We start from the raw sequence: 27,477 nt of genomic DNA on the forward strand, positions 1-27,477 counted from the left end.
CAGAAACTAACACACCATTGTAAAGCAATTATACTCCAATAAAGATGTAAAAAAATAAAATAAAATAAAATGTATTAAATCTGTAAAAAAAAAAAAAGAATCCACCTGCCAATGCAGGGGACACGGGTTCCAGCCCTGGTCTGGGAAGATCCCACATGCTGCAGAGCAACGAAGCCTGGCACCACAACTACTGAGCCTGCACTTTAGAGCCTGCGAGCCACAACTACTGAGCCCATGTGCCACAACTACTGAAGCCTGCGCGCCTAGAGCCCATGCTCCACAACAAAAGAAGCCACCACAATGAGAAGCCTGCACACCACAACAAAGAGTAGCCCCCGCTCGCCGCAATCAGAGAAAGCCCGCACACAGCGATGAAGACCCAACACAGCCAAAATTAAAATAAAATAAATTAATTAAAACAAAAGATACTTAATAAATGCTAGTGAAATGAAATACTTTTAAGAATACCATCTCATTAGATGGATGTTTTTCTAAATGTCTACTTTGGCAAAAACAAACAAAATTCCCCCCAAACCCAAAACTGTTACATGCAATTGCTTTCTGGATGCTTCTGAAAAGAAACAGTCAGAAAAGTATTAGATGGCTTCCACCAAATATTGGAATTATTATTCAGTAAGAAACAAAAATCCATTTGTATATAACATTTCAAAAAAGAAGTTAAATCACATTAAACAGTACTTTTTTATTTAGATGTTTATAAGGCAGATCTATGAGAATGATATAAAAACATGGCATAAAATTTGATAACGATATTTTACAGATTACAGAGTTTTAGCAAATATCTATTACATAGTTATAAAGAAGACAGTATTTTCCAAGCAGATATAAAATACGTAATGAAAGGTCAAGGCAGGAAAATGAGTATAATTAATTAACAATGGAAAATCATTTCTAATGTGAATTGCACATTATCCTTTAAAAACTTTTAAAGGTAAGAATTATTGCAATCTAGTTGATTCAAACAGTGTTAAACGGCATCGTGATAAAGAACTGAAGGCTGGAATGGATTAGTTTTGATTTCATAAAAAGAAACCCAAATTTACAATGGCTTAAATACAGGAAATGGCAGTTGAAGTAGTGAAGTAGTCAATATCTTTTTAGTTTCTAACATGTCGTCCTTAGGCCTTGGTCTACTTGGATATTTGCAAGGGCTCCTGTTATATCACAGTTTGGCGGGAAGATGGAGGAATAAGATAAAGGAACACATGCTGCTTTTCTTTGAAGAGACTTCCAAGAAGTCACTCATTTGTACCCCTACATATCGCTGGCCAACACTCAGTCACACAGGAACACCTAATGGCAAGGGCAGTTGAGGAATGTAATGGGCAACAGCTTTTAAAGTAGGGTAACTAGACATTGAGAGACAACTTCCAGTCCCCATTCAGGCTAGATATCTGTAAAGCTATGAAAGACCTTTAGAGAAAATCCTAAGAGAATCTTCCTTGGAGGTGGCAATTTGGAAATCATAAAGAAAGAACCTGCACTGGTAATTTAATTTAGCCCATCTAGCCATTAGGAGAATCCAAATAGTCTGCCCTAATTTTGGATGACTGTATGTTGTTAATCCAATGATTTGGAAAGTTAAAAAAATCTGAGTACAGTAGTCTGCACCCCCCTTATCCACAGGGGATATGTTTCAAGACCCCCCAGTGGATGCCTGAAACCAGAGATAGTACCAAACCCTATATATACATACATATGTTTTTTCCTATACATACATATCTGTGACAAAGTTTAATTTATAAATTAGGCACAGTAAGAGACTAACAACAACTAATAATAAAATAGAAAAATTATAACAATATACTGTAGTAAAAGTTATGTGAATGTGGTCTCGCTCTCTCTCAAAATATCTTATTGTACAGATTTAATGCCTTTTCCATCTTAATTAAGCACTTGTCACACACTGTGGCTGTAACTTTTGCAGCATGAGGTCCAATGCAAAACTAGCTTGAATTTCTTTTTCCTTCTTCATAATTTCATGGATAGAAGAATCTTTCTTACCATAAATCTTAGCAACCTCAGCATACAATTTTTTTTTTCTTATTAAGTCAAAAACTTTCACCTTTTCATTTAGAGGAAGCACTTTACAGCTTCTCTTTGGCATATCTGAATTGCTAGCCTCACTACTCTTGTACTTTGCGACCATTATTAGGTAAAATAAGGGTTACAAGCACTGTGATACCACAACAGTCGATCTGATAACCAAGACTGCTACTAAGTGACTAAGGGAAAGGATACACTGAACAGAGGGATAATTCACCTCCCGGGTGGGTGGGATGGAGCAGGAACGCCCGAGATTTTACCAAGCTACTCAGAATGGCACACAATTTAAAAGTTATTCATTGTTTATTTTTGGAATTTTCCATTTAATATTTTCAGACCATGGCTAATTGTGAGTAACTGAAATCACAGAAAATGAAACTATGGTAAGGGGGGGACTACTGTGTGTACATGTGTTAAGCTGAACTAAATGTTTTTTGGTATCATATAGACAGAATCTCTGAATATTAGCACTTTATAGTTTTCTTGCACTTAAAAAAAACTGAAGAACCTATTCATCCCTATAAAATTCACTGTTCAAAGGTATGAACAAATTGTGTTTCCACTAAAATTATTACAGTGTCATTTAGAGCAATTAAATATACTCATTTAGAGCAATTACATATACTGAAGATGTATCAGAATTTGCTTTACTGACTTATGAACAGCTGAGGGTGGAGCAGCTCATTTTCATGACAACACATCACAAATATAAATCTTAACACTAGACACAGGTTATTATACTATGTGTGCTTTAAGTCATGAATTTACAAAATAATTTCAACATGACATTTTAGGCTGTTTAAATACTTATTTCAAAACAGAGATTTTATAGACTGACACAGTTTCAGTGTTCATAATACTCCTAAAGAAATATTTATAAGTTACATTGATGGTACTTTATTTAAAACATCACATAAGAATCTTTAACTTTCACAAATGAAACTTTTTTGGAGGGGAAACCTCTCTGTAGAGAATTTATTATGAAATAGTTTAATGGCAAAAGGCAATTAAAAAGAATTAAGACTTTTACATGTTACATAAGAGATAAACAATAAAAAAATTGGATATGATATATTCTTAAAAGCCCTTTTACACAAATAATTTTCATAATTTGACTGTAAGGATTAATATACATTGAGTTACTATTATCAAATTAATTTTAAAAGTAAAATTCCTTAATCAACCCAAGATTATGCTAATTTTAAGAAATTAATCAGGTAGTTTAACACTGGAGCTCATTAACCAATCCCATATGTAGCACAAGATATTCCTCTCTGATAAATACCTATAAATATAATTTATTCATACTTTAAAATATTTTAAAATTTAAATAAAAATCTCTGCATGTAGACAGTCTAGGCTAATTTCCATATATGCTTTGAAAAATATATGCTAGCATGAATATATTCTTATTTAAACATGATTTAAAATATTCTTAATAGAGGAGACATGGAATCTGCACACAAAAGCTAGGTAGCATGATTCAGTCAATGATTAATTTCCTCTTAGGAAAAAAATTACTTAATTATTTTGCATAGAATTAAAACTAGGTATATTTTCTACATTCTTATAATTTTCTCAGGGGCGCTTCTCAAAATACAGTTAAGGAAACAAAAAAATCCCACTACTTTAAAGTTCCCACTACTTTCTCACATCTAGCAAGAGCAGAATTCAGTCCTACTTCTGAGGCCAGAGTAATGATTTTTAAAGAATGATTATGAGAAATAATGATTAAGAAAAATAATCAGGTAGGAAATAGTAAAATAAAGCAATTAAAAGTCATTTAAGTAAAGCAGTTAAAAGTCAATATTTTTTTGCATTTTTAGAAAAGCTTTTGAACACTTAGAATTATAATGAATATATTATATTTATTCTAAAACTTCAAAACTATTTCCTCTTTGTAGTACTGAAAAGGAGATATCACCATTTCAAACAACTGTTACATCTTATATACATTTTCATAAACTTTGTTTTTTCGTATTTTCAAAGGCCCCACTTATCTGTAATAGTGATAATTTTATTTATCTTATTGGCTAATTAATATATACATGCAACAATATACTTCAGTAGTCATCTAACTTTTAAAAATATTTCATTGTATTTTCACGTTAACTGGTGCAAGTATGGGCTTAAGGGAGTGGAACTATAGGAACAAGAAAATATTAAAAATATGCTCTTAATTTCACTAGTCCACTATATAGTTTATAGGTGTTTAAGTTATCACCCAACTGAATCCCTACTGAGAACTAACAAGTAAATGATTATCAAGAGGGAAAGAATATAATTACAATAAAGAAAAAAGAAAAGCTCAAGTAAAAAGTGCAAGCTACTAAAATTCAGCAAGAGGACATCAGAGAATCATGAGTAGTTTACGAAACTGACATGATGCGGTACTAGGGAAAGAGCCATTGGTGGGAAAGGTAGCCTCCACTAAGTAAAAGTCCATTTATCTTTGGCAGCTGGATTCAGTAGAACCTTACTGGGTAAGTTTAAAAATGTTATAATTTCAGGAAGAGGAATACATATAATTGTATCTGTCTGCAACTTTCTATTTTAATAAGGAAAGAGCAAACGGAAAAAAAACATAGGGCTTTCTAACCAAAGTATGAACAAAATGCAATTTTAATGTGGAATGTCAGCACTGAAAACTTTCATGAATAATCTGTATGATTCTATGTCTCTAGAGTACATTTATAATTAACTGCTCATCTAAATATCCTTCATGCTTGCAAACTGCTCCCTAATTAGTGTCTGAGCAGGCAGGAGGACTTCTCAAGAAGAGAAAAAGAGATGACCAACTCTACAGGGACTTTTTAAGATTCTGTAGGACCTCAGCCATTCATTAAAACTGCTGTGGTCCTATCTGCTGTAGTCCCTCACTGCACAGGGAGGCCTATGGACTGCCATGGATCTCCCGGGTCCTGTCCCAGGCAAGATCCTCTCCTAGGGTAAGTGTGGATTATCCCACAGGCAATGATAAATTTATGATTTTACTATTTTCATATATCTTTTGACACCCACAACGCACTGTAAAGAATGTCAGTGCCTTTATATCGAAGAGGAAGCATCTAGATTGGTATGCATGGGGATGGGGCAGGGGCCATACAGCCTAGCGGCTAAAACTGTAGCCTCTGAAATATGACTGCCTGGACTTGAATGCTGGCTCTGCCACTCACTAACTGCATGACCTTGGGCAACTTTTCTATGCTCCAGTATCCTTATATGTAAAATGAGGAAAATAACTACCTCTGTCATGGGGTTGTTGTAAGTACTGAATGGGAAAATACAAGTAAAGTGCTTAGAACAGTGCCTGGCAGGTTATAATCCATCCATGAATGTCAGTAAAATCCTGTACCATTTGGAGTATGACTGGCTAAGGTGCAACAGCATAGATCAGCTGACAACTCCTTGTGTGTAAACATAACACTTTCCCTCTAACTAGAAACAATTATAAGATTCCCAAGATTGGTACTAGGTGAGAAAGACCAGTTTTGGAGGCCAGATGTTACTGTCTTCTCCCTGATCAGTACATTAATATGCAAATAAAACTGCTCTGTAACAAGATAAAGAATAAAATCTTTCATGAAGTACACATTATCAGTATATAGTTCATGTCTCCAATGCATTTTAAACATAATTTCAAGTTCAGTTTGTCTCTTTAATTTGTGTTTGTTTATAAATCACATTGGTTCATACAATTGATTACATTCTTCAAACCCGATCTTATGAAAGAAATATAGGGATTTTAACCATGCACCCTTTCCTAGATACTAATGTAATGTGTCCTTTCTTAAAAATAATGCATGGTTATGCATTTCTATTTCTTAAGCTAGATAATAATTAAAACCTTACTGAAGCTTCAGAAAAGAAATATATCTATTGAATTATATTAAAATTTAAAGTTCTGGGCTTCTCTGGTGGCGCAGTGGTTGAGAGTCTGCTTGCCAACGTAGGGGACACGGGTTCGTGCCCCGGTCCGGGAAGATCCCACATGCCGCGGAGCGGCTGGGCCCGTGAGCCATGGCTGCTGAGCCTGCGCATCCGGAGCCTGTGCTCCGCAACGGGAGAGGCCACAACAGTGAGAGGCCCGCGTACCACAAAAAAAAACAAAAAAAACCTTAAAGTTCTGCTGGTGTGCAAAGTTTTTTAACATTATGTTGTATCTATATTATTAACTACAAATATTTCTGCCTGATTATGGAATAAAGTTTGTTAAAATAACAACAGCCTTACGATTGTACAAAACAAAACAAAACATACCTACATTTCAACAATAAGTTGACTATAAAAACTCATATTGGCAAAATGTGACATTAGTGAAAACAAATTTGAAGAAAATTCTACCACTAATTCAGCTGAGATTTCACTGAAGAGGTATCAGCCCATAGCAGTTTGACAGTGCACTTGCAACTGAAGATAAAGGAAGTCATAAAAATAATGGCATGAGGAGAACTTTATATGGCATCAGGGAGCACCATTTATCATCACATTACTGTAACCCTCTCTGGTGAGAGATGAGGAACTGCTCCTCCAATACCTTCTTCTAGAAATTGGCTCTTTTCCCAGCCTTTTTTAATTCTCTTTAGCTTTCGGCTTATACATGGAAGGAGTAAAATGATCTTACCCAGAATTACAATGGAGGGCAAAACAAGAGCAAGAACAAAGTTTGGTGGTGTATAAAATCTGTAGTACTCTTCTTCAAAAGCTCGTTTCCATCCATAAATTAAAACATGGAAAGTACTTATGAGCAGAGCAACATAGCCAAGTGTAGACTTGAGATAGGGGAGGAAGAAAAAGAAACAGAATAAGAAGCAAATTATTCAAACTCATAAATTAACCCATCCAGATATACCAAGTTTATATTTTGATAACACTATTTTATCTTAAATTACTGAGTTATTCTTTGTTCTCTACTGCATTAAACAATTTTAGTATTTTCATATATTTCTTATATATTTATATGCACTTTTTTTTACACAAATAAGGCTGTATTGCATATAGCCTAATATTCTGATTATTTATCACATCCAGAACCTTTGCCTCATGTCATTAAATATGAAAACATGACTTTAACGCTGTATGATATTCTATTGAATGGATGTGCTATAATTTACCTCACCATCCCTTTTTGTTGATCATTTACTCTGTTTCCTACTTTCCTCAACTATAATGTCACTTTAAGCCCTTTTCTATATTTTGGTTTATTTCCTTAGAATTGATTTCTAATAGTGGGATAACTGGTCAAAACATCTGGGTTTTCCTTAAGGATACTGATAAAAACTGGAAAACTCCTTTATAAAAGTTATCCACATTTCTACCAGTTGTGTATTTTTTTTAAATGTGTGTATGTGTGTATATAATACATGTATACATACATATATACACACGTATATAATAAAATTAAATGCTGAAGAGCATTCTCATAAGTATACACACACATACATACTAGTTGAAGATAAATATGAAAAATCTTACAGTATTAATATGTAACATAAAAAGCATTTCAAATGGCTTTATCAACCATATTATATAAGATTATTAAGAGCACTTTGTTAAACAGTTCACAGGTTAAAATCAAAAAGTTCAGCATTTTGGGTTCCCTACGTTATGTTTAATTGCTTATTTAAGAAATGGTCTATGTTACATAAAATGTAGTACTACATCGGCATAATAATGTAACTTCTAACTTCACTGAGGAAGGATCAACTCTCTCGCAGAAAACTGTTCTGCTTGCAAGTACTCATCTAAATTTATAATGGTACTTTGCACCCGTCTAGCACCTTTTATCAGTGGGCCTTCTATTTCTTTTCAGGTGTGATTAAACTAGCAGTTGGGAAAATATTCACATTTTATTTCCCTCAAAAAGGAAAAATGAATTTAGACGAGGGATATGCCCTTAATTTGAATGAGATTTTTAGATCACTTAAAAAAAAAACTCAAGCGAAGAGGCAAAAAACAAAACTAAAAACAAACAAAATTTAGTGTACCACCAAATGACACCCATCCGCATATTGTGCTATAAACCATTTGGATACAACCAATACTGATTTTATGGTAATTTAGGTAGGGTCTCAGTTTGAGTTATATATTTTTAAAGTATGCAAATGTATTAAATAGCTATTACTGGAGAAAGTGAATTTTAACTTGTCAAAGAACACAATGTTATCTTGCAACCCCTTTGTAGACACTCATATACGTATGTATACAACTTATGTACCAAATACATATACTAACAAGAATGATAAGGCTGGTTGCTTGCCATAATCCATTAACTACCACTTGTGTTTGTATGTGTATACACATTTCCTTTAAAATATTCAAACTGAGCTTCTCTCCACTTGAATTACGATGAATGAGACTTTTCTAGACAGATCAAGATGACTCAAAATATAAAGTAAGTCTTCATTCATTTGCCCAATAATAAATTGACTTTGGTATTAAACTTGATCTAAGCTCATTACTCCCCCACTTTTTTTTTTTTTTCTTTTTCAAATAACCTTTATCTGTAACATAGTAGGCAGTACTATCAAAGCTTTCCAGTAAAGTCCTGTACTGGTCTTTCACTTACTAAACCAGAATGGTCCTAAGCTGGCCTCTAGCGACACACATTCCACGAGCTAGGTGCATGAACAGCAGTCCCAGGGGCACTCTTTTATTAGCAGCATATTTAAAATCCAACTGTACTTAACTGGAATTAAAAATCTATGCCACCCAGTCCCTCACCAAACAAACCCCACATACCTGAATGAAACTGAATTCCCTCCAGTTTAAAGCATTGCTCACTGAAGGGATGGAGGTGACCGCCAGGAGGGAAAGTAAGCCAAGGCTCATTATACCAAAGGAAATATACATTTCAACTCTCCAAACTTCTTCCTCGTTCCAAGAGTTTTCAATATTTGCATGAACCTAACAAGAAAGCAAACGTGAATTTCCTTTGTTTGGTAGAATATTAACTGATTCAGCACAGAGTTCACTCTTGGCCTAACAATATGTCATATATTGACATAGAACATTTGAGTTGCACTAATTCAATTTAACAAACTGTTATGGAGAACCTATTACTGGATGGTATTGTTCCAGGTGTGAGGGAAAGAGAAGGGAAAGTTAAACAAAAAGAGGGCTAAGATTCTCTCCTTCCTCACCCACATGTGAGAAGGGTGGGTAAATCTGTCACCACATTTGTAATACATCATGGTGACAGGGACTCTGGAGTCCCAAGACCGTGAAATACTGAGTGGTTGGTTCCAGAGGGACACAAAAGAAGTACTGGCAGTTAGACTTAGTTTCCTGGTGCTTTATAAGTTAGTTTAAACTCGGTTGAATATTTTGGGTACACTCTGGCCTTAGTTCAATTTAGAATCCAGGCAGGGAATTTCTAAACTATGTCTGTGCCTTCCTTTCTTACCTGAAGATTATTTATATGTTGATTTACCTCTTCTTACCTTCTTTTCCCCAGGAAGTTGAGATTTCCCTGACGATAAAGCCCTAAGGAGTGCAAATACTTACCCACTTGAATGGCCTCATTAATATACTTTCCAACTGTCCAGTTGCCTCATTCAGTACTTTCCCTTACATTGATAATGCACATATAATCAAGCCAGAGTTTAACTCTGAATATGTTGTATTCTGCATAGGGGCTACTTTTAGAATTGTCTATTTACATGCAAACAATATAATTAGAGTATAAATCAAGGCTTGGATTCCTTGGGTTAAAGCTTCAGTTTAAGTAATCTATTCATGGAAAACATTCTAACTTAACACCAGCTTAATTTTTGTCCAATTCCAGGTAACCAAACATACTTGAAATGAAAAAAAAAAAGAGAGAGAGAAAAGCTATTTTTTAGCCATTAGTTCCCTGAAGCAATCATACCAACACCCTGAAAAGAGCCACAGAGCTTCTCTGTGGATAAAGGCTCTTATTATCTCATTTGGTGTCTATACAATACAGAATAACAGCATACTCCAGTATACCTGGAGATTACAACCTGAATCTATCTACAAGCCCTCCCAATTCATCCCTTTGTTCCATGAGTATGTTTTTTGAGTGTCTACGATGTGTCAGGCACAGTTCCAGGCATTAGGCATATATCAGTGAACGAAACAAAGATCCCTCCTCTTGTGAACTTACATTATGATGAGAGAAGGCAGAGAACAGTAAATAAACAAAGAACACAAAGTGTCTTAGAAGGTGGTAAATACTATTGAACAAAGAGAAAGAAGAGCAGGTAAAGTAAGAGGGGCTGAGAGTACCAGGGTTGAGTCAGAAGCAGGTGGTAGAATGTAAATTGGTGTCCAAACGAAGGCCTCGCTGAGGAGGTAAGAACTTGATGGAAGAAATTTTCACATATTGAGGTATAGAGAAGTCATTCTGGCTTATACACGATTTGGCTTGAAATTTATGCTAATCAGAACAGCCTGTCTTACGGCCTGTCAAACATACATTGTATATCAGCTTTACCATTAAAGAGAAGAATGTTGCTCATCATCAAGTTATACAAAGGGTTCAGTCACAACCCACTGTCAGTTGACAGCGGGCCCGGAGGGGAATTCAGGAGGAAAAAAAACAGGATGAGGCTTTCTGTGCTTTGAAATATTGGCCCCTAGGTCGTTAAGGTGCATATCTTAGGAAGAATTTCAATGACCCCAGATTCTTGCATCTTCCCATATATAGAAAAGCACTAAAATCATTAACTTGAGATATCTGTTCTTTGTGATTAGCAGTAATTCTTTATCAAAGATGTATGTTTGACTACACTTATTTCCTAGCCAAAAAATTCATATACACACTGGCTCCTTCCCTGCCTCTTCAGAATAGTCCCCTCAGAGCTACTGAGAGGTTGTCTTCAGTTGGGCGCAAATAAAACTCTCTTCTATTCTTATTATTGATTGTTTATTGATTATTTGTGTCAACAAACTGAAGACATGAAGGAGGTGAGGAAGCTGGTGGAGTAGATATCAAAGCCTTAATATTCATTTAAGTGGTTATTTTTAGAGAGAATGGCTTAAAGAACATCAATCTAGTAATTTTTTTCAAATTATTTTAGGTTTTATTGTTGAAACAAGTGTAAGTACTGGATGCTACATACTTGGACCATGATGCCTTGGTTTCTTATAAAATGCAAAAGCTCTTACACATGTGTTTAGTACACACACGGTCCTCTGCTTTCACTGAGAAATGCTACATCAAAGAGCTTCAGTGAAACCCCTTACATTTGCTGAATGGAAATTGAGGAAAATCATAGTCTATTCCATCATCAAGCCCCTTCTATGAAGCTCTCCCAGAGATTTTCTTGAAGAGCTAAGTGCTAGAAAAGGCTCCCCTGAGGAAGCAGTATCTTTCCTGCTTTATAACAAAAACCTTGTGTCTCCTGATCTTGACTTCCTATTCTGTTTTATATTTTCACTAGTTCTAATTTTATTGTGTATGTTCACTGAGAACTGCCGTATTATTTCATGGAACATAGACAATTATAAAATAATTAACTGTTGCTGAAAGTAATCACTGCAATTGTAACATTAAAAAAAGAAAACAAAACCCAGCTCTTTCTGCAAAGAAAGGGATAGTAGCAGCTTTTATTCTAAATGATTCTGAATTAGCCGCATAATTCTTGTGCAGAAACATTGTTTAAAGAACAATTCTTTCTCTTCCCTAAATATACCAAAATGTCTATTACAAGATATGTAAAGTTTTATTTTACACTGTTTTAAATCTCACGTTTTACAAATTCTAATTATCACGCATTTTACTAGCATCAGTTAAATATCAAGCACGTCCCATACCTGCTGATAAGCCATGTTGAGAAACAAGTATCTTTCTGACCTTCTCATTGGTAAGCAGAGGCTGTAGGCAACATGGACTGAAGCGAAGAAAAAGCTTAGTAATCCTAGCTGTTTTCTACACTGTAACCAGGTCTCCAACCAAGGTGGAAATCTCCTATACTTGGTGCCATAATAAAGCTGATAGGCAGCTGCCAGGAGACCTGCCAGGTACACCAGGGACAGCAAAGTGATGGCAACTATGGGCAAGGTTTTATTCACAATTTCAATAGGAATCTTGTAAAAGTCACTCTGCTGGTTTCTAATATATGGATAAATCACATCTCTGACAAAAGAATAAAGAAAGAAAAACGTGGCCAGGCTTATGGCTACCACCACTGGCCCTCTCCAGAGAGTAAATAGTCGCAGGGGTACATTTTCAATCTCCCTGGCTGATGATAATGATCCCAAGTCAACGGGAATGAAATTCAACTGACGGGCAAGTTCAATAACCTGTTGTCGCGCTTGAATATTGTTGCTGCATATATAAACCTATGGAAAAAACAGAAGACTCATCATTACTATTATTGCTTATAAAAATGGTAACAATCACACGTTCCATTTAATCCACAGAGCATCACTTATGATGACCCTGCGTGATGCAAAAAAATTAAGGAGATAAAGCATTTATTAATTTATTAATCTACTTATAGGTTAAAATAGTATCATAAAAACAACAAAGTCCTTGCTACCATCAATGACATGAAAAGAAAATGCAGAAAAATCTAGCTTGACCCTGGGAATAGAAGTCCTCAGGGGAAGGGAGGCGGGAGGAGAGAAAGGTTTCTGGATCACCAGGTTCTGAGCAGACAAGGTAAGGTCTTCCCTCCAACAGTCTAGGTGGAGTTTGAGCTGCAGGCCACGCCCCTCCCCTGTCCAGCTCTCTCACTCCTGCAGGGAACCCGGTGGGGCTGGCTCTCCAGGCTTTGGTGGACAGTACTTAGTTCTAGGACTGTAGTGATTCTGCTGAGTAGAGTGATTTCAAGCATTGCCCTTTATGGCTATTCAGCAAGGGAAAAGATGAGCATGGATTCTGAATGGTTGAATTTGTAATTAAAACCTCTAAATGATATCATGATGCTATACTATTTATAAAATTTAACTTTTGGCTTAGAAACCAATTCACCAAAACCATGGATAATCTCAGGTATATTATTATTTCATTGGTCAGGATTATGAAATTCTTTCATCTTTAAATGAGGATAATTTAAAGTGGGGAAAGAATAGCATTAATAGGCTTAGTTAACTTAAACAGTAAAGTAACTGCCATTTTCTAAGAGCTGTTGCCTCTATAGGAACTCTAAGATGGGATTGTGATCAGTACGGGTGAGGGTGGGCTTTCAAACTACCAAAACCTCTTAGATATTGTAATGTAGTTGAGAATTCACAAATATTTGCTGAACACCAAGTTCACAAGTTCCTGGCTGGAGTGAGCCAGGATTAGAGTTAGAAAAATTTTTCTATAAAATCTCTGAGCTATGTTCAGGGAAAACAAATTCCTAAATGTATCCCTGAGGATGTTTATATAAAGGCTCTGAAACAGACCACACTGAAATGCTTGCCTACTAAACCTAGTTACATAATGGTGAGAATGTAGAGCTCTTAGGATTTTTAATTTTATCTAACGTTAACCATATAAATGACAAAGTCTATACTATTATACAAATGTTCATGAACTTCTAAAATGGAGCAGGGAAGGTGGAGAAATATATACCAAAGAAGTAAGGAAAAGCATTCTCAAATTTATTACAAGTGTGACAATGGTGGATTAAACTGTTTTTACTTCACTGGGAAAAAAACTACAAATTATAAAATTTTATAATAAACCTAAAAGAATAAATCAAACATTCATAAAGCCACAAGGACTACAAAATACAAATGAAACTCTTTCTGTAGCTCACATTGAACTTAATCTCTTGTTCTACAATTTCTTTTGTTGAATAATTAAAATTATCACAAATACGGGCAAAGGATTAAATTCAGGTTTATCTCTAATTTGCTAGATTTGTATCCATTGCCAAGCCTTGGTTGATATGCAAAAGAAAAAAAGGATTCAGAAATACTCTCTAGGAAAGTAAGAAAGTATACATTCTTCCAAATTAAACACTTGAAAATGAATGGTTATCATGACTCTGATATGCAGCATATAGTGATGTAATACTTGAATTTATTTTCTAAGACATCTAATCAACTGTCTTTATGGACAAAAATAAAAGTATTTTATCATCATGCTTCATTATAATGCATAACCACACTTTTGAAAGATTTTTAAGGTGCACTATTTTATGTGTTTACTTATAAAAGCTCCCATTCCACAAAAGCATTGATGGAGCTCCCCATCTGCTTTATTCTCAAACTGAACTAAACAGAACTCATAGATTAAAGGAGAACCTGAGAAATCCAATCTGCTTCTACCTTCCCCAGGCAGATTGAAATCTACCCTTAAAATAAAACAAACTGGACTATTTAAAATTCTATGAATAATCTACATAAAATAAAAGGTACTTCTAAAGCATTCTTCTTCAGGATCATACTACATAGCATTTCGCTCAGAGATGGGATACTGTTTACCAAATAGCTTCAAGGAAGGAAGAAGGGAGGATGGAAGGATGGGTGGGAGGGAGAGAGGGAAAGAAAAAAGACATGATTGAGATTGTTTTAATATTTGAGGAAGCAAGGAGATGGCCCATTATTCAACTGCCAACCTTGCCTTTTTCTTGAATTAGCTGATTATGATAGGAATGTTTCAGTTATTTTCTCAGCTTTTCACATCATTTTGGGAATAGAAATGTGCCCTTACAAGGTCAGGACACAAATCTTCAGGAGCTCATACATAGTTTTCAAAATGATAATCATTGGAGAGTGTCAAAATTCAGTTTTTAAATATATGATATTTGTTTTAACTATTTCAGTACAAAATACCATCTAACTAAGAATAAAAGTTAAAAATACATACTTGTCGGCTGGCATCCTTTGGTCCTAACTGAAGTGCCCAAGCTGAGATAACATTAAATCCTTTCACAATCAAGGAGTCCGGGAATAATGAAGCCAAATATTCTGCATTGGATTCTGGGTATTGGTTTATCCTCATGTTATTGCTCACATCAATCAGGATTTTACCCACAAGCAGATGTCTCAGGTCCCACAGGGAGGTGTAATGTTCTCTATGTATAGCAACAAATATTATATTTGTTTTTATTAGAGCATCTTCATGGTGAGTAACATCTACTACATGAGGAAAAAATTCAGAAGCAAACTTAGGATTTCTGCTTCCTATGACCACATGATAGCCACATCTAATAAGTCGAATGGTCAGGGATTTAGCAAAATCCCCACTTCCAATTACACCTACAGTGACCTTCCTTGCATCTTTGATACCATTTATGCCATTAGGCAAAAACGTTTCGCTAAGGCTCTTGGGGCTTCCCATCATAGAGATCGATTCCATGATACGGACTCTTCTGAGATCACCAGGGATATCCTAGGGGAGAGAAAATAAAATGCTCATCAATTACCTATTAGCAAACATGAATACACTTCTAGATGTTATAACAACATCCCTTGTTTCTAGAGGTAAAATAGTTTGGCAAGCTATATAACCTCGAACACTGCAAGACACAATTTGTAAGCTAAAAATGGATCTCGAAATAGGAAAATGACCTGTCACAAAGTTGATGCGCTAAAGTGGAGCTTCTCAAATTTTAATGCGTACTTAAATTACCTGAGAATCGTGTTATAATGCAGATTCTGATTCAGTAGGTCTGGAGTGAGGCCCAAGATTCTGCATTTCTAATAAGGTGATGCCAATGTTGCTGGTCTACGGGCCCCTCTTTGAACAGCAGGCTCTAGAGTGCAAAAGGAAAGAGACTGAAGTTTTCAGCAAGGGAGAACTTTTTAAAAAACACAGTTCTAACAAGTGTGATTATCCAATTGCTCAGCAGACCAGAGGCAGCAAGTCAGAAATGCCACTAAAGGTAGAGAAGGACTATGACAGTTCATCATAGCTCACAAGACAACAGAAAACAGAAAAACAATAATAAAAACCAAGAACTTATTTATAACCCCAAACTGTCTACAGTCATTTGTGATGGGGTCTACCTCAGTAGCTAGTGAGGGACTTTATTACTAAATGAGAGTAAGCTAAATCAGCTACTAAAGAATGAAACCTTGCACTTAAATAATATTTTCAGAAAAGTAGGCATTAAAATACAACAAAGAATTAATTAAATACAATAGACTTCTATCATTCACCCTATGTCCTATTAACTTATCATAGAGAAAGATAGCTTCCCTGTGTAAAGGGGGTTAATAATGTGTTGATGGTCTTAAAGTACACAGTACTTTTGAAATCTTTTTCTTCCCGTTTTTTTTTTTTTTTCCATTCGTTACATACAACATGATGCAGTTATTTTTGCTGGAAAAATCTGTCAAATTGTTTTCTGAGTGACTAACACCTTATAGGCTCATATTTGTTGTAACTTGCTCGAGCACACCAATCAGATCACCATGAATCAGTGTCACTGTTGGGTCTGGATAAAAAATACTCTTCCATTTTATCCACAATGCACCATTTCCTTTATGCTAACAGCAGGTGTGGATCACTTCAGAGAACTTAATGGATTTTACAGGAACAGGTGGAATGTTTTAAAAAACACTTTTTTGGGTTTTTACTAAATGAAATTTGAAATTACTGGAGCAAGGAAAATCCAACTTTTTACCCTAGAACTGGAGCATGTTCAATGACTCCAAATACATCAGTAAATTAATCTTTAAAAAGATAATAATAATATTACCTAATACTCATATAGCATACACTATGTGCCAGCTCTGTGCTTTACAAATTAACTGAGTGAATCCTCACAACTACCCGATGAGATAGGTACTAATACTATCATGCCCATTTTGCAGATGAGGAAACTGACACATGCAAAAGATAATTTGTACAAGGTCACAAGAGAGAAACTAGAGGAACCAGGATTAGAACCCAGGCAGTCTAGCTAAGGTATGTGTCATCTGGGTGCATGTAAGGAATTTAAGGAAGATATGGGGGTGGGGGCAAGATGGAAGAGTGATGGTTGTGTTCATATTAGTGTATTCTCCTTCTCTGGTGATGTCGTTGCTCCTTAGCATTACCTACTCATCTTAATGTCTAACTTGGATCTTGGGAAAGGAGAAAACTCACTATTTTTTAATCTATTACATGTTTCATTTCATACTTTTCAAGATATAAGGGGTGATAATTATTTCTTGTCCCTTGGAGTGACCCCATACACCCTGAAAGGCAGGCGGGGGTCAGAGGCACCAGGTTAGTACAAAACTGTCAACATCTTGGAGATATTGTTGGCCACTTGGAGAATCAGGAGCAGTTAAAGGAATCAGAAGTAATTAAATCAATGCTCATTTCATTAAACAATTCAAGGTGAACTGACCAACCTACCCCTAGTCGTATACATTATCTAAGGGTAAAAAGAGTTAACTAGACTCACACACCAGAAACCAAGTTTCCTATATCCCAGTCCCAAGTTCTTCTGAGTAGAGACTGTAGCATCTCCCCATACGTAAGAATTTCAAAATCTTTAAATATAAGAATCATGATGATCAAGACCTTTTCAAATGAAAAACAAAAACAAAACAGTATCACTTACCTGCTTATTTTACAAAGCAAGTTCAAACCCCTTCTGCACATCAGAATGTGAATAGGTTAAAATACATTAGGGCCTAATAATGTCATCTCTGGGTACCTCATTATACCCTGTATTTTATACATATTAATAAGTGACTCTGTCCTAACATGTCTGGGCCTTATTCACATTGTATTTCTAATGGCAAGTTCTAACTGAACCCTTTAATAGTATGACTGTGCCTACAAATAGAAGTTGGCCTAAAAAATGAGACTCTTTTCATCAAAGTGTTAAGGAATGTAAAAGCATTCATGAGAGGAAAAAACAAAAGCCAACCTTTAACGATCGGAGAGGTGGATTATTTGTGTATTGCTGAAAGCATATAATAATATCATGTGCTTGTGTGCTATTTCATAGTTCACAATATTTTCACATATATTACCTTATTTAATTCTCAGATGGCTGTGAAGTACATATTATGCCCATCTTAAAGATGAGGAAACAGAGGCTTAGAGAACCTTAGCAATTTATCAAAGACAGTACAGTTGGTAGTTAACACAAGGCTTCAAATATGAGTCTTTTGACCTCTGCTCATTCTAATATTGCAGTGCCAACATTGTATGGGGAATCTTAAAACTGTCTAGATCACCAAATGTCACCCATTAACTTTATTCTCCAAAAGAAATACTAACTCTAAATAGTTCAAGCTTAGGATAGTTTTAGGTAAATCCAAAGCTATAAGGTTAGGAATTCTAGCTACCAATCAATCAATCAAATCAATCAATCAACAATAAATCCAATTTTTAGATCAAAACCAACCAAAGACCTGAATTTATTAATACTACAAAACAAAACATGATTGGTTGATGGGTATCTCTTGGAGAACCCCCAGATAGCAACTCATTTTCTTTTGGGGGCTCTGCAAACACTGTGAAGGTGTGTACTGCTTCAAGAGGGAAAGGAAAAAGAGCCGAGAAGTATGTCCGTATCCTGTGGAAGCCATCTGTACACAGACTTAAAAGCAATGCATCTCCACAAACTATGGGGGCTGAGACACTGGAGCAAAACCTCATCAATCACTTCACAATTTGCTAAGCCATCATTTTGGATCACTTGATTAACAGCTGAGTTGAAGTTTACAATCATGATATCCATAAAAAATGGGGTTATAAGAAGTGAATTATGTCAATAGCTGACAAAGGTTTACCTATTTACAAAATAAGAGTAATCAGCACCTTACATTGTACATTTCCACTGACAAGGAGTGATGCAACTATAATCTAAAGGCAGATCTACTCTGCTGTGATCCAGCATGAATTTATCCAGGCCACTGTGTGCTTTGCACATAAGAGATAAAGAAGAGACGCATGGTGCGTACACTTAAGGAGTTTACGTTCCAGTTAGGAAGAGACAGTATGTACTTGGAATAAAAAGCAGAAAAAAAATCCTCATATCAGCATATAATTAAGAACTAGACTGTATGATCAGAGCATAGTTATTCTAGAAAATCAGGGAGAGAAAAATATCACATGGTGTTCCCTTACCTCAAGTCATTCTATATATTTATGAATTGTACTTGGGAAATAATCTCTAAATTACACAGAATGTCTTCAAACCAGGTTCATGACAGTACACTACAGGCTCATTCTAGCTTAAAACCATAAGGATCCAAAATTAAATTTGGCTTTCTGTGACCTTACTTTAAAAGTGCTAGGGCACTGGTTCCCAAATGTGAAGCTATCACTGGTCGACAGCAATTAAAAAGTATATGGATACAATAGGGAGTTTTTCATAAAATTATTCAATTTAACAAATTGTCCTTTACTCTGAGAGTATCTCTTAACTACTGGTCAAAATGTCCTTTTTTCATAAAAGGATAGTGATAACAGCTGTTTGAGTTGGCAGTCCTATATAGATCCTCTCCCTCTCCTTTTTATTTTACTGGTCTGACATTAGGAAACTCTCTATGTAAAGTACACCTTAAGCCTGTTGGAGAGAAAACATTTCTGGGGAGGGGAGAAAAGCACCTTGGAACAAACTCCCTGATGCTAGAGATGTCTGCTTAATCCTCTCATGAAATATCAAATATCCCAATCCAATTTTCTGTGACTAAATTGTGATTCTTACCATCATGATCTTTGGGTTGCAAAAAGATATTCCCTACATTCTCAGCATTTAAATAAACATATAAAACCCATCTGTTTATAACAATAAAGTATTTCTTTGAGGGAAGAGGTGGGGTTTTTTTTTAGGTTTTTATTTTTTGGAAGAAATTCTTAAGTCCTTTAGACAATGCCAGAAGCAAAGCTGCAATTCTGCTTGAAAAATTAGAATGTGATTTCTTAAAGCATGGTCCCTGAACCAGCGGCATCAGAATCACCTGGGAACTTGTTAGAAATGTAAATTCTTAGGACCTACCGGAGACCTCCTAAATCAGAAACCCTGGGAGTGGAGCCCAGCAATCTGCATCATAAAAAGCCCTCAGGTGATTCTGATGCACATTAAAGTTTGAGAATAACTGTCCTAATATAATGCAGTCCAATCACTATTCGCTATTTGAATATTAAAATCCACTTAAGTCATACTATTAAATTCTTCCCCTCAGTTGAAACTTTTGCGTAATCTGTATGCATCCTCATTTAAAAATCATTTTCCAAAAATTACAAAATAGTAATTTTATTAAAACTATGCAGATCTATTCTTTGAAATTCTGTTTATAAATTATGGTAATTACAAATGATTCATTAATATTTCATACTTGGATCTGAGTGTCTTTTTGTGTTAATGTTTTATAGAACCAAAAGATTTTCAGAAAATAGCATTAAAGCGAAAGTTTGACTAACTCCAAGCCTTCCAGACTTTTCAAATAACCAGAATTTTAATGAGATATTCAAAATTACAAGTAACTTCCAAGGTATTTCCTAGGCTTAGTATGTATTCAATATATACGTTTATATGGGTATGATTTTATGATGTTTCTAGGTCCTAAGTCATCAAAACAAAACTTTATATGTTTATCATGTTGCAATTGCTAGGGTAAGAAAGCAGTCTAGTTCATGGTAGGAAGATTTTCAACAAAAAAGCGTTCTGGTTAAATTTAGGTTAGTCTAGAAATTCAATTTTTAAAATGTATTACTCAAGGACTTCAGTTAATAAAAAATTTTAGTATCTTCTTCAATAAATTAAAGCAACAACATCCCAAGACCTCCCCACCAACCCACTTTTCTTCTGTGTTTAGGCCAGAGAAGAAGCTACACACGTCCTTCCATCCACCTCATAGTATATATAGCCTGCTATGTCAAGCACAGCCATGTCTCCTGTGCATGCCTGGGCTTTCATAGCACTGCAATTTAACATGATCGGGGGGTATGTCTAAAATGAAGCTGGGAGTAGCAGGTCTCATAATGGCTGAAATAATTTCCCCATCTTATAACCTTGTTGCAGATGGTACTCTGAGATAAGGACACCTATATTTATTGGCTAGCAAATACAAGTTTTTCTACATTGCAGTAACTTATTCATAAACAAATAATCTTCTATGATGGGCCTGCTATTCTAGCCTCTACACAAACCCCTTTCCCTAATTTCAATACCATACCATAAACAGTTTACCAATGGCACCAATGCCCACTGGGTGCTATGAACTTTAGGGGTCTCTGATGATTGACATCAATTTAGAAATCAGTCCACAACCAAAGGTCATAATGATACTCACCCATCCATCCCCAACCATTCCCCCATCCAATGTCTCACTGAGCCCTATCCACCAGGCATGCAGCTAGATGTTAACACTCCAATGATACAAAACAGGCAGTGGCTTCCTGGCCATCCAAGCAACATGATTAAATTATGAATATTGAAGCATATATAACAACTAAAAAATAAGTTTTATTGAGGTGAAATATACATATCATGAAATTTACCCATTTTAAATGTATAAATTAATGATTTTCAGTATTTACAGTTATGTAAGCATCTCCACAATCCAATTTTAGAATATTCCCACTAGCAGTAACTGTTATTACTCAAATTTTAATAAAACCTGCCGAGAGTATACGCCTCTTTAAAAAAAAATCCTACTTCCCACAATGTCCTGAAAGCCCCACTGGCTTTTATACACACAGCAGATTGTGACTTCAATTTTGCTGACTGTGCTGGATGCTATGGGAGTACCAGAAGGTCCCACTCACTGCTTGGGTTAAGTGGAGAGGCAGAGCCTCAGTCTCAGAGCTGCCTCTTCCCACAACAGAGAATGACCTTCTAAAGCAGCGGTTCTCAGCTCCAGCTGCACCCTGGAGTGACCTGAGGAGCTCTACCACATAGTGATACCTAGTCACCACCGCCCCTCCACCCAGATTTTTATTTAATTGGTCTGGAGTTCAGCCTGGGTATCAGGATTTTTTAAGAGATCCTCAGGTGTTTTAATATGCAGCCAAGATCAAAAACAACTCTACTAAAAGAGTTAGGATTCAACCTCATACTTATTTTGTTATTTGGAGATAACAGATGTGGTTTTTTGATCCTCAGTTACACTCCTTTTCACACTGTTGTTTGTAATAATGAAAAATAACCCTAGCAAGAGACTAACAGCTGCCCTTGAATGCTGGAAGCTATAGAATATGCATGCAGCCCTTTCCCCTTTCTCACGCAGGCTCCGAGCTATCTCAGAAGGTCCACTCACTATTTTGCAATATCCTCTCTTCATTTTTTGGAAAGGGCAGTGCCATTCCTTAAAATGTGTCATCCCACCACACAGCATACTTTGTTCCTGTTAGCTCATAACATTCAAAATTCAGAATGTTCCAGTGAGGCTGTCTCTTCTTTCCACTTGACGAGGGGCTCCTCTCCTCAGTTCTCCAGGCATCAGAGGTTCTGCTGACCTGAGCAGACGAGAATTTCCAGGTGGACCGACTATCAAGCTTTAATGTGGGTATGATCATCTAGGGATCTTGCTACAATGCACATTCTACTTCTCCAGGGCCGGGGGGGGGGGGGGGGGCGGGCTTGAGAGTGTGCAGTTTTCCAAGGCCCCCAGGTGATACCCATGGTCCTAGTTCATGGGCCACATTTGGACTAGCAAGGCGCTAGAGTTTCTGTACCTTTTGTTTTGATCTTATTCACAGGTAATACAGACTAGATAATTGAAAAGACTATGACATTTATAGAAAGTTTTGTTTATGTGGTGTCGAGGAGAAAGAATAGGCCCGGGCTTCTGAAATCACCTTGTTTTCTGAGTCTTAGTTTCCTTTGTTAAATGGAAAACAAAAAAGTTGTACTTGACTCTGCATTCCTTCCCAACACTAAAATTCTTTTGTTTCCAAGAATTATAGCTAGATAATAATGGTAATTGCTAGCTTTTATTTAACACTGTGACACTTCTACTTTATGAGCTCCATCTAACAGTGTGATTTAAGTAGCATAAGGGTTCTTTGAAATTTCAAGGTCACAGTTTTCTTGCGTGGACATTTGACTTGATGTATGCATTTAAATCTTAAAGTATATTATCAAGCTAAGAGAATTCCATTACACTCAGATACATGAAATCCTAAGATTTTCAATTTAGAGGAGTTTCCTTGACATTCCTCTGGCTGAATGGCAGCTGTTGTGCTATATTAATTTTATAAAACAAAACAGAATTTGTTTCACATATAAACATCTAGAGCATTAATTGTTGGATAACAGTAACTCTGAAAGGGCTGTCCTCAGAGATCTTGATGACATTCACAACCTGCTGATTTGGATGTGTTATCAAGAAAATGTAATCCTCCAGGGCCATGAGATGAAGTTAGTGTATTTTTGACTTTGAAAGCCACATCTGAACCTTTCTTCTTCTGTCCTGCAAACCCCAAGCTCCTTTGAAGCCCACGGCACCTTGTAATATCCTCTCCCTATACTCACTGCTGTCATCTACTGACTTCTAGCTTATTCATTATCACTAGTGACTTTGGCCCCCAATACATACAAACTCTTCCTCTCTATCCCAGCAGTTGTCATCCTTGTCTACTACTTCATCATTCAAATGGATGAAGCATTCAACCTCATGGCTTCATTTCCTTCACTTACTCATCTAAGGCAATGAATCTTTGCCTCCAGCATACCTCAGATATCTCCAAGCACTATCTCTTAGCCTTCCAATAACCTTAGTCAAATGTTCACACTGATAATTGCAGATGGTAGAAGAAATCTGATCCACTGACTATATTCTCACTCTCCCGGTTTCTTTATCCATCCTAGATTCCACAGTGTATATTTATCATTACTCACTTAAAAAGATCGACTCTTGTTACAGACTAAATGTTTATCATCCCCTATCCCCCAACAGTTCATATGTTGCAATCCTAACCCCCAATGTAATGGTATTAGGATGTGCAACCTTTGGGAGGGGATTAGGTCACAGGGTGAAACCTTTATCAATGGGATAAAAAGAGAGCCCAGAGAGGTCTGGGCTCTCTTCTGCCATATGAGGACACAGTGAGAAGTTGGCTGTCTATGAACCAGGAAGTAGGCCCCTACCAGACTGAATCTGCCGTTGCTCTGATCTTGGACTTCCCAGCCTCCAGAACTGTGAAAAATAAATGTTTATGGTTTAAGCCACCCAGCCAATGATATTCTGTTATAGCAGCCTGAACAGATTAGGACAACTCTCTTGTTCTCCATCACATCCACTTGGCAAAACTCAAGCCCTGGAAGAACCCAGCTATCCATTTTCACTGTATCTGTATCCAAGTTGGTGAAGGCTGCTGAAGAAAAATCAGACAACGCAGCTCACCTTCAATTCACAATCATTAACCTCACCTATCAAAGGACAATCTGTCCACTTCTGTCCTAGAGACCATCCCTTTTCTCCTTCCAAGCAGCTGTGGTTATGATCTCCTCATAGACATCTCAAACTTAACAGTTCAAAACAAAACACTTTTTCTACCCAGAACTGTTTGCATTCATCCAAATTTCCTCCTCTCAGTAAATGATATCATTACTCATCAGTTGCTCAAGCCAGAAATCTGGGAGTGATCCTCCAGTCCTTGTTTTCCCTCACCCTTGACATAAATGAAATCCAACACCAGGGCTTCCCTGGTGGCGCAGTGGTTGAGAGTCCGCCTGCCGATGCAGGGGATGAACGTTCGTGCCCCGGTCCGGGAAGATCCCACATGCTGCAGAGCGGCTGGGCCCTTGAGCCATGGCTGCTGAGCCTGCGCATCCGGAGCCTGTGCTCTGCAACGGGAGAGGCCACAACGGTGAGAAGCCTGCGTACCGCAAAAAAAAAAAAAAAAAAAAAAAAAAAAAAAAAATCCAACACCAACTTCTGTTTTCCAAAATATTTCTTAAATCCCTCTCCAATGACACCAGCTTAATCCAGGTCTCTCTCATCTCTCACCTGAACTCTGCAAACATTTTCTAATGGCCTCTCTACTTACTCCTTTGCCTCTTTCCAAACCATTCTCTAGGAAGCAGCTGAGATCACCCTAAATTGTAAATCAGATGATGTCTTTCACCTCCTTAAAAATCAGTGGCTCCCTGTTGCATTTTGAACTGCAGTCACCTTCTTGACCTAAATGAACCTGACCTGAAGACTCTGAATGAACTAGCTAGTCTTAGCACAACTCCTTTTTAAAAATATTTTATTTATTATTTATTTATTTAGGCTGCACCAGGTCTTAGTTGCGGCACAGGAGATCTTCGTTGCAGCATATGGGATCTTTTTAGTTGCGGCTTGCGGACTCTTTAGTTGTGGCGTGCATGCGGGATCTAGTTCCCTGACCAGGGATCAAAGCCGGGCCCCGTGCATTGGGAGCACGGAGTCTTAACCACTGGACCACCAGGAAAGTCCCCCAGCACAACTCTTCAATGTCATCCTGTATGACTGTTATTCCCTATGGTCCAGCCACAGCAACCTTTTCTTGAAGTAGAAAAGACCAATCACTTTCCCATCCTGTGAACACTGCACATCCTATCATGTCTCTTCAATACGATGATTCACTCCAGTTTTGTCCTGTTTTGAGCCCCTGTTAGGTTTCCTTTCTTATGTAACTGTTCTTTACTCATTACTATTTCCCCCACCAGAAAATAAGCTCCTTGAGGGCAGAACCATGTTTGTCTTGTCCATCGTTGCCTCCACAGTGCCTGGCACATAGTATATACATAAGAATGCAATAAATATTCTTTGTTGTCAAATGCATCCAAAAATGTCAGGACCAGAAGAGCTGTAATAGGTCTCTAGATAAGATCCCTCATTTTGCTGATGAAGGCTTGTGGGCCGAAAGCGGGTGATATGTCAATGTCATGGTTAAGTCAATGTCATGGTTACTGGCTGAGCACAGACAGAATAAATGCATCTCCTGATGCCCTGAATGCCCTTTATTGAAACTGCAGTATTAAAATATAATTACGCTCATTCACTTCAAGTCTATTTTCCATGTCACTAGTACAATAAAAAGTGACCTGGATACAGTTTTTCATTTCCTTTCTGCACAATTAGCTCAATTCATCATTATTAATACTGTCTCATTCCCTTACCCCTCCACCCCCCCAATGACTGACAAGCTAAGAGAAAGAAACTGCAGCCATTCCAGTTATGTTTCTAAATATGCTGCAAAATCTCTAGGACGGGTGTTTTTCTTCTGTAGACAGCTTTTAAGCTTTGAAACAAGAGAGAGCTGTAGAGTAAAAAAAAAAATTAAAAAAAATACAGCCTTAAAATAAAGAAAGAAAAAAATAAATGGAGGTCAACACGACGAGGAAATAATAAAGGTGAAAAAAGTGTATGGGGTGTGATGGGGTACTGGTTTGGAGAGAACTAAAAAGGTTCCCAGCACCAGGGCTGTTAACAGGACTAGAATCCAATCAAAGTCAAGAGGGTGGCAGTGGGGCAGGAGTTCGAATTCTACTTGCACTTCCACCCACAGCAATGAGTGATAATTAACCATGGCCTGGAATAAGTTTTTCCATCTAAAAAATGTACGGCCTGAGGAGTAAAAACTGACATCAATCCTTCTCCAAGGAGTTGGGAAGATAATAAATGGAAATCTCTCGACAAAAATTCTCTTTATCTCCCTGCTCTATTTTAAGAGCAAGATTTTGGGGGCATAATTTTGAACAAGTTTTGGCTGTGGCTGAATACGGGGTTCTGATAATTTAGGACACTCAAAGAAGAGACCAATTACTTTCTAACACATAATGGCCTAAACACACCACGGTCACATCACTGGGTAATAAACAAAATGACTACTAGAAATACTTAGATTTCGAAAAGCAGCGCTGCCCCATCTTCAATGAAATGCCCCGCATGAACCCAAAGTGGTAAGGAGACTATCAGGGAGGCTAAGGTAACCTGCCCGTCCTCTCCCTTTGGGGTACATCCTACCTGGGACAATGTCTCTCCTGGCCTCCTTTCTCCTGGGCCCAACCAACCTCAGGACTTTCTGGGAGCTCGGGGAAGTAGGGGGCGGGATCCGTGGAAGAGACACGCTTCCCACTCTCCGCCTCTAGGTACCAGGCGATCCAGGACCCCAGCAGCTCAGGCGGACGCCGCAGACGGCGCGGAATCCAGAGGAGGGATGCAGTGCTTGGCGCCGACCGCATCTGGCCCCCCAACTCCGCCCCCGCCACCGCGTCTAGAGCTCTCCCCAGCCCGCTCACCTCCGCGCCCTCCGCGCCGCGTAGGGGCGGGCCTCGCAGCTCTCCGCGAACAGCGCCGACTCTCCAGGGGCCTCGCCGCGCTCTAAGGCCTAGGAACCGCGCCTCCGGCCCGCGGCTGCACACTGGCTGCCGCGGCGGTCACGCTTGGGCAGCTTCCCCGTCTTCCCAAGCTGGATCGCGCAGGACCGGGGAGGGGAGGAGGAGGAGAGAGGGCGGGAGGAAGGGCGGTGCGCGGAACCCGGCCTCGCAGGACGCGCCGCTAGGGGCTGCGCTCAGAGAGGGCGCAGAGCGCGGAGCTGGCCCCGGGACGCCGAGTGGAGGGCCTAGCGGGCGAGGT

At 37.5% G+C, this 27,477-nt stretch overlaps 1 protein-coding gene and 1 long non-coding RNA gene across 5 annotated transcripts in view; one reads left to right on the forward strand and one right to left on the reverse strand.

Annotated features, from left to right (window-relative positions):
• Positions 1 to 27,477, forward strand: part of LOC109548610 (uncharacterized) — a 133,003-nt gene that overhangs the window by 67,084 nt on the left and 38,442 nt on the right. The gene's annotated exons all lie outside the window — the stretch shown is intronic.
• STEAP2 (STEAP2 metalloreductase) lies at positions 684 to 27,464 on the reverse strand. 3 transcript variants are annotated; one of them, XM_033863086.2, is made up of 7 exons: positions 27,141 to 27,464; positions 22,186 to 22,384; positions 15,605 to 15,728; positions 14,840 to 15,364; positions 11,848 to 12,375; positions 8,809 to 8,973; positions 684 to 6,839 (listed from the first exon to the last, which is right to left on the reverse strand). In XM_033863086.2, the coding sequence occupies exons 4-7, from the start codon at positions 15,329 to 15,331 to the stop codon at positions 6,552 to 6,554; spliced, it is 1,473 nt and encodes a 490-aa protein (XP_033718977.1). In that variant the 5' UTR covers positions 15,332 to 15,364; positions 15,605 to 15,728; positions 22,186 to 22,384; positions 27,141 to 27,464; the 3' UTR covers positions 684 to 6,551. The 3 variants fall into 3 exon arrangements, with proteins under 3 accessions (XP_033718977.1, XP_019782398.1, XP_033718976.1); XM_019926839.3 differs by lacking the exon at positions 22,186 to 22,384; XM_033863085.2 differs by lacking the exons at positions 22,186 to 22,384; positions 27,141 to 27,464 and adding an exon at positions 26,866 to 27,066.

Source organism: Tursiops truncatus, chromosome 9, assembly GCF_011762595.2.
Source record: "Tursiops truncatus isolate mTurTru1 chromosome 9, mTurTru1.mat.Y, whole genome shotgun sequence".
NCBI classification, from domain to species: domain Eukaryota; kingdom Metazoa; phylum Chordata; class Mammalia; order Artiodactyla; family Delphinidae; genus Tursiops; species Tursiops truncatus.

Coding starts and splice junctions, on each gene's coding strand:
- STEAP2 (XM_019926839.3), bottom strand. CDS start 15,331: ATGGAATCGATCTCTATGATGGGAAGCCCCAAGAGCCTTAGCGAAACG. Junction 12,376..14,839: donor CAAAGGATGCCAGCCGACAA/GTATGTATTTTT, acceptor TTTTTTCCATAG/GTTTATATATGCAGCAACAA. Junction 8,974..11,847: donor TCAACATGGCTTATCAGCAG/GTATGGGACGTG, acceptor CTTTCTTGTTAG/GTTCATGCAAATATTGAAAA.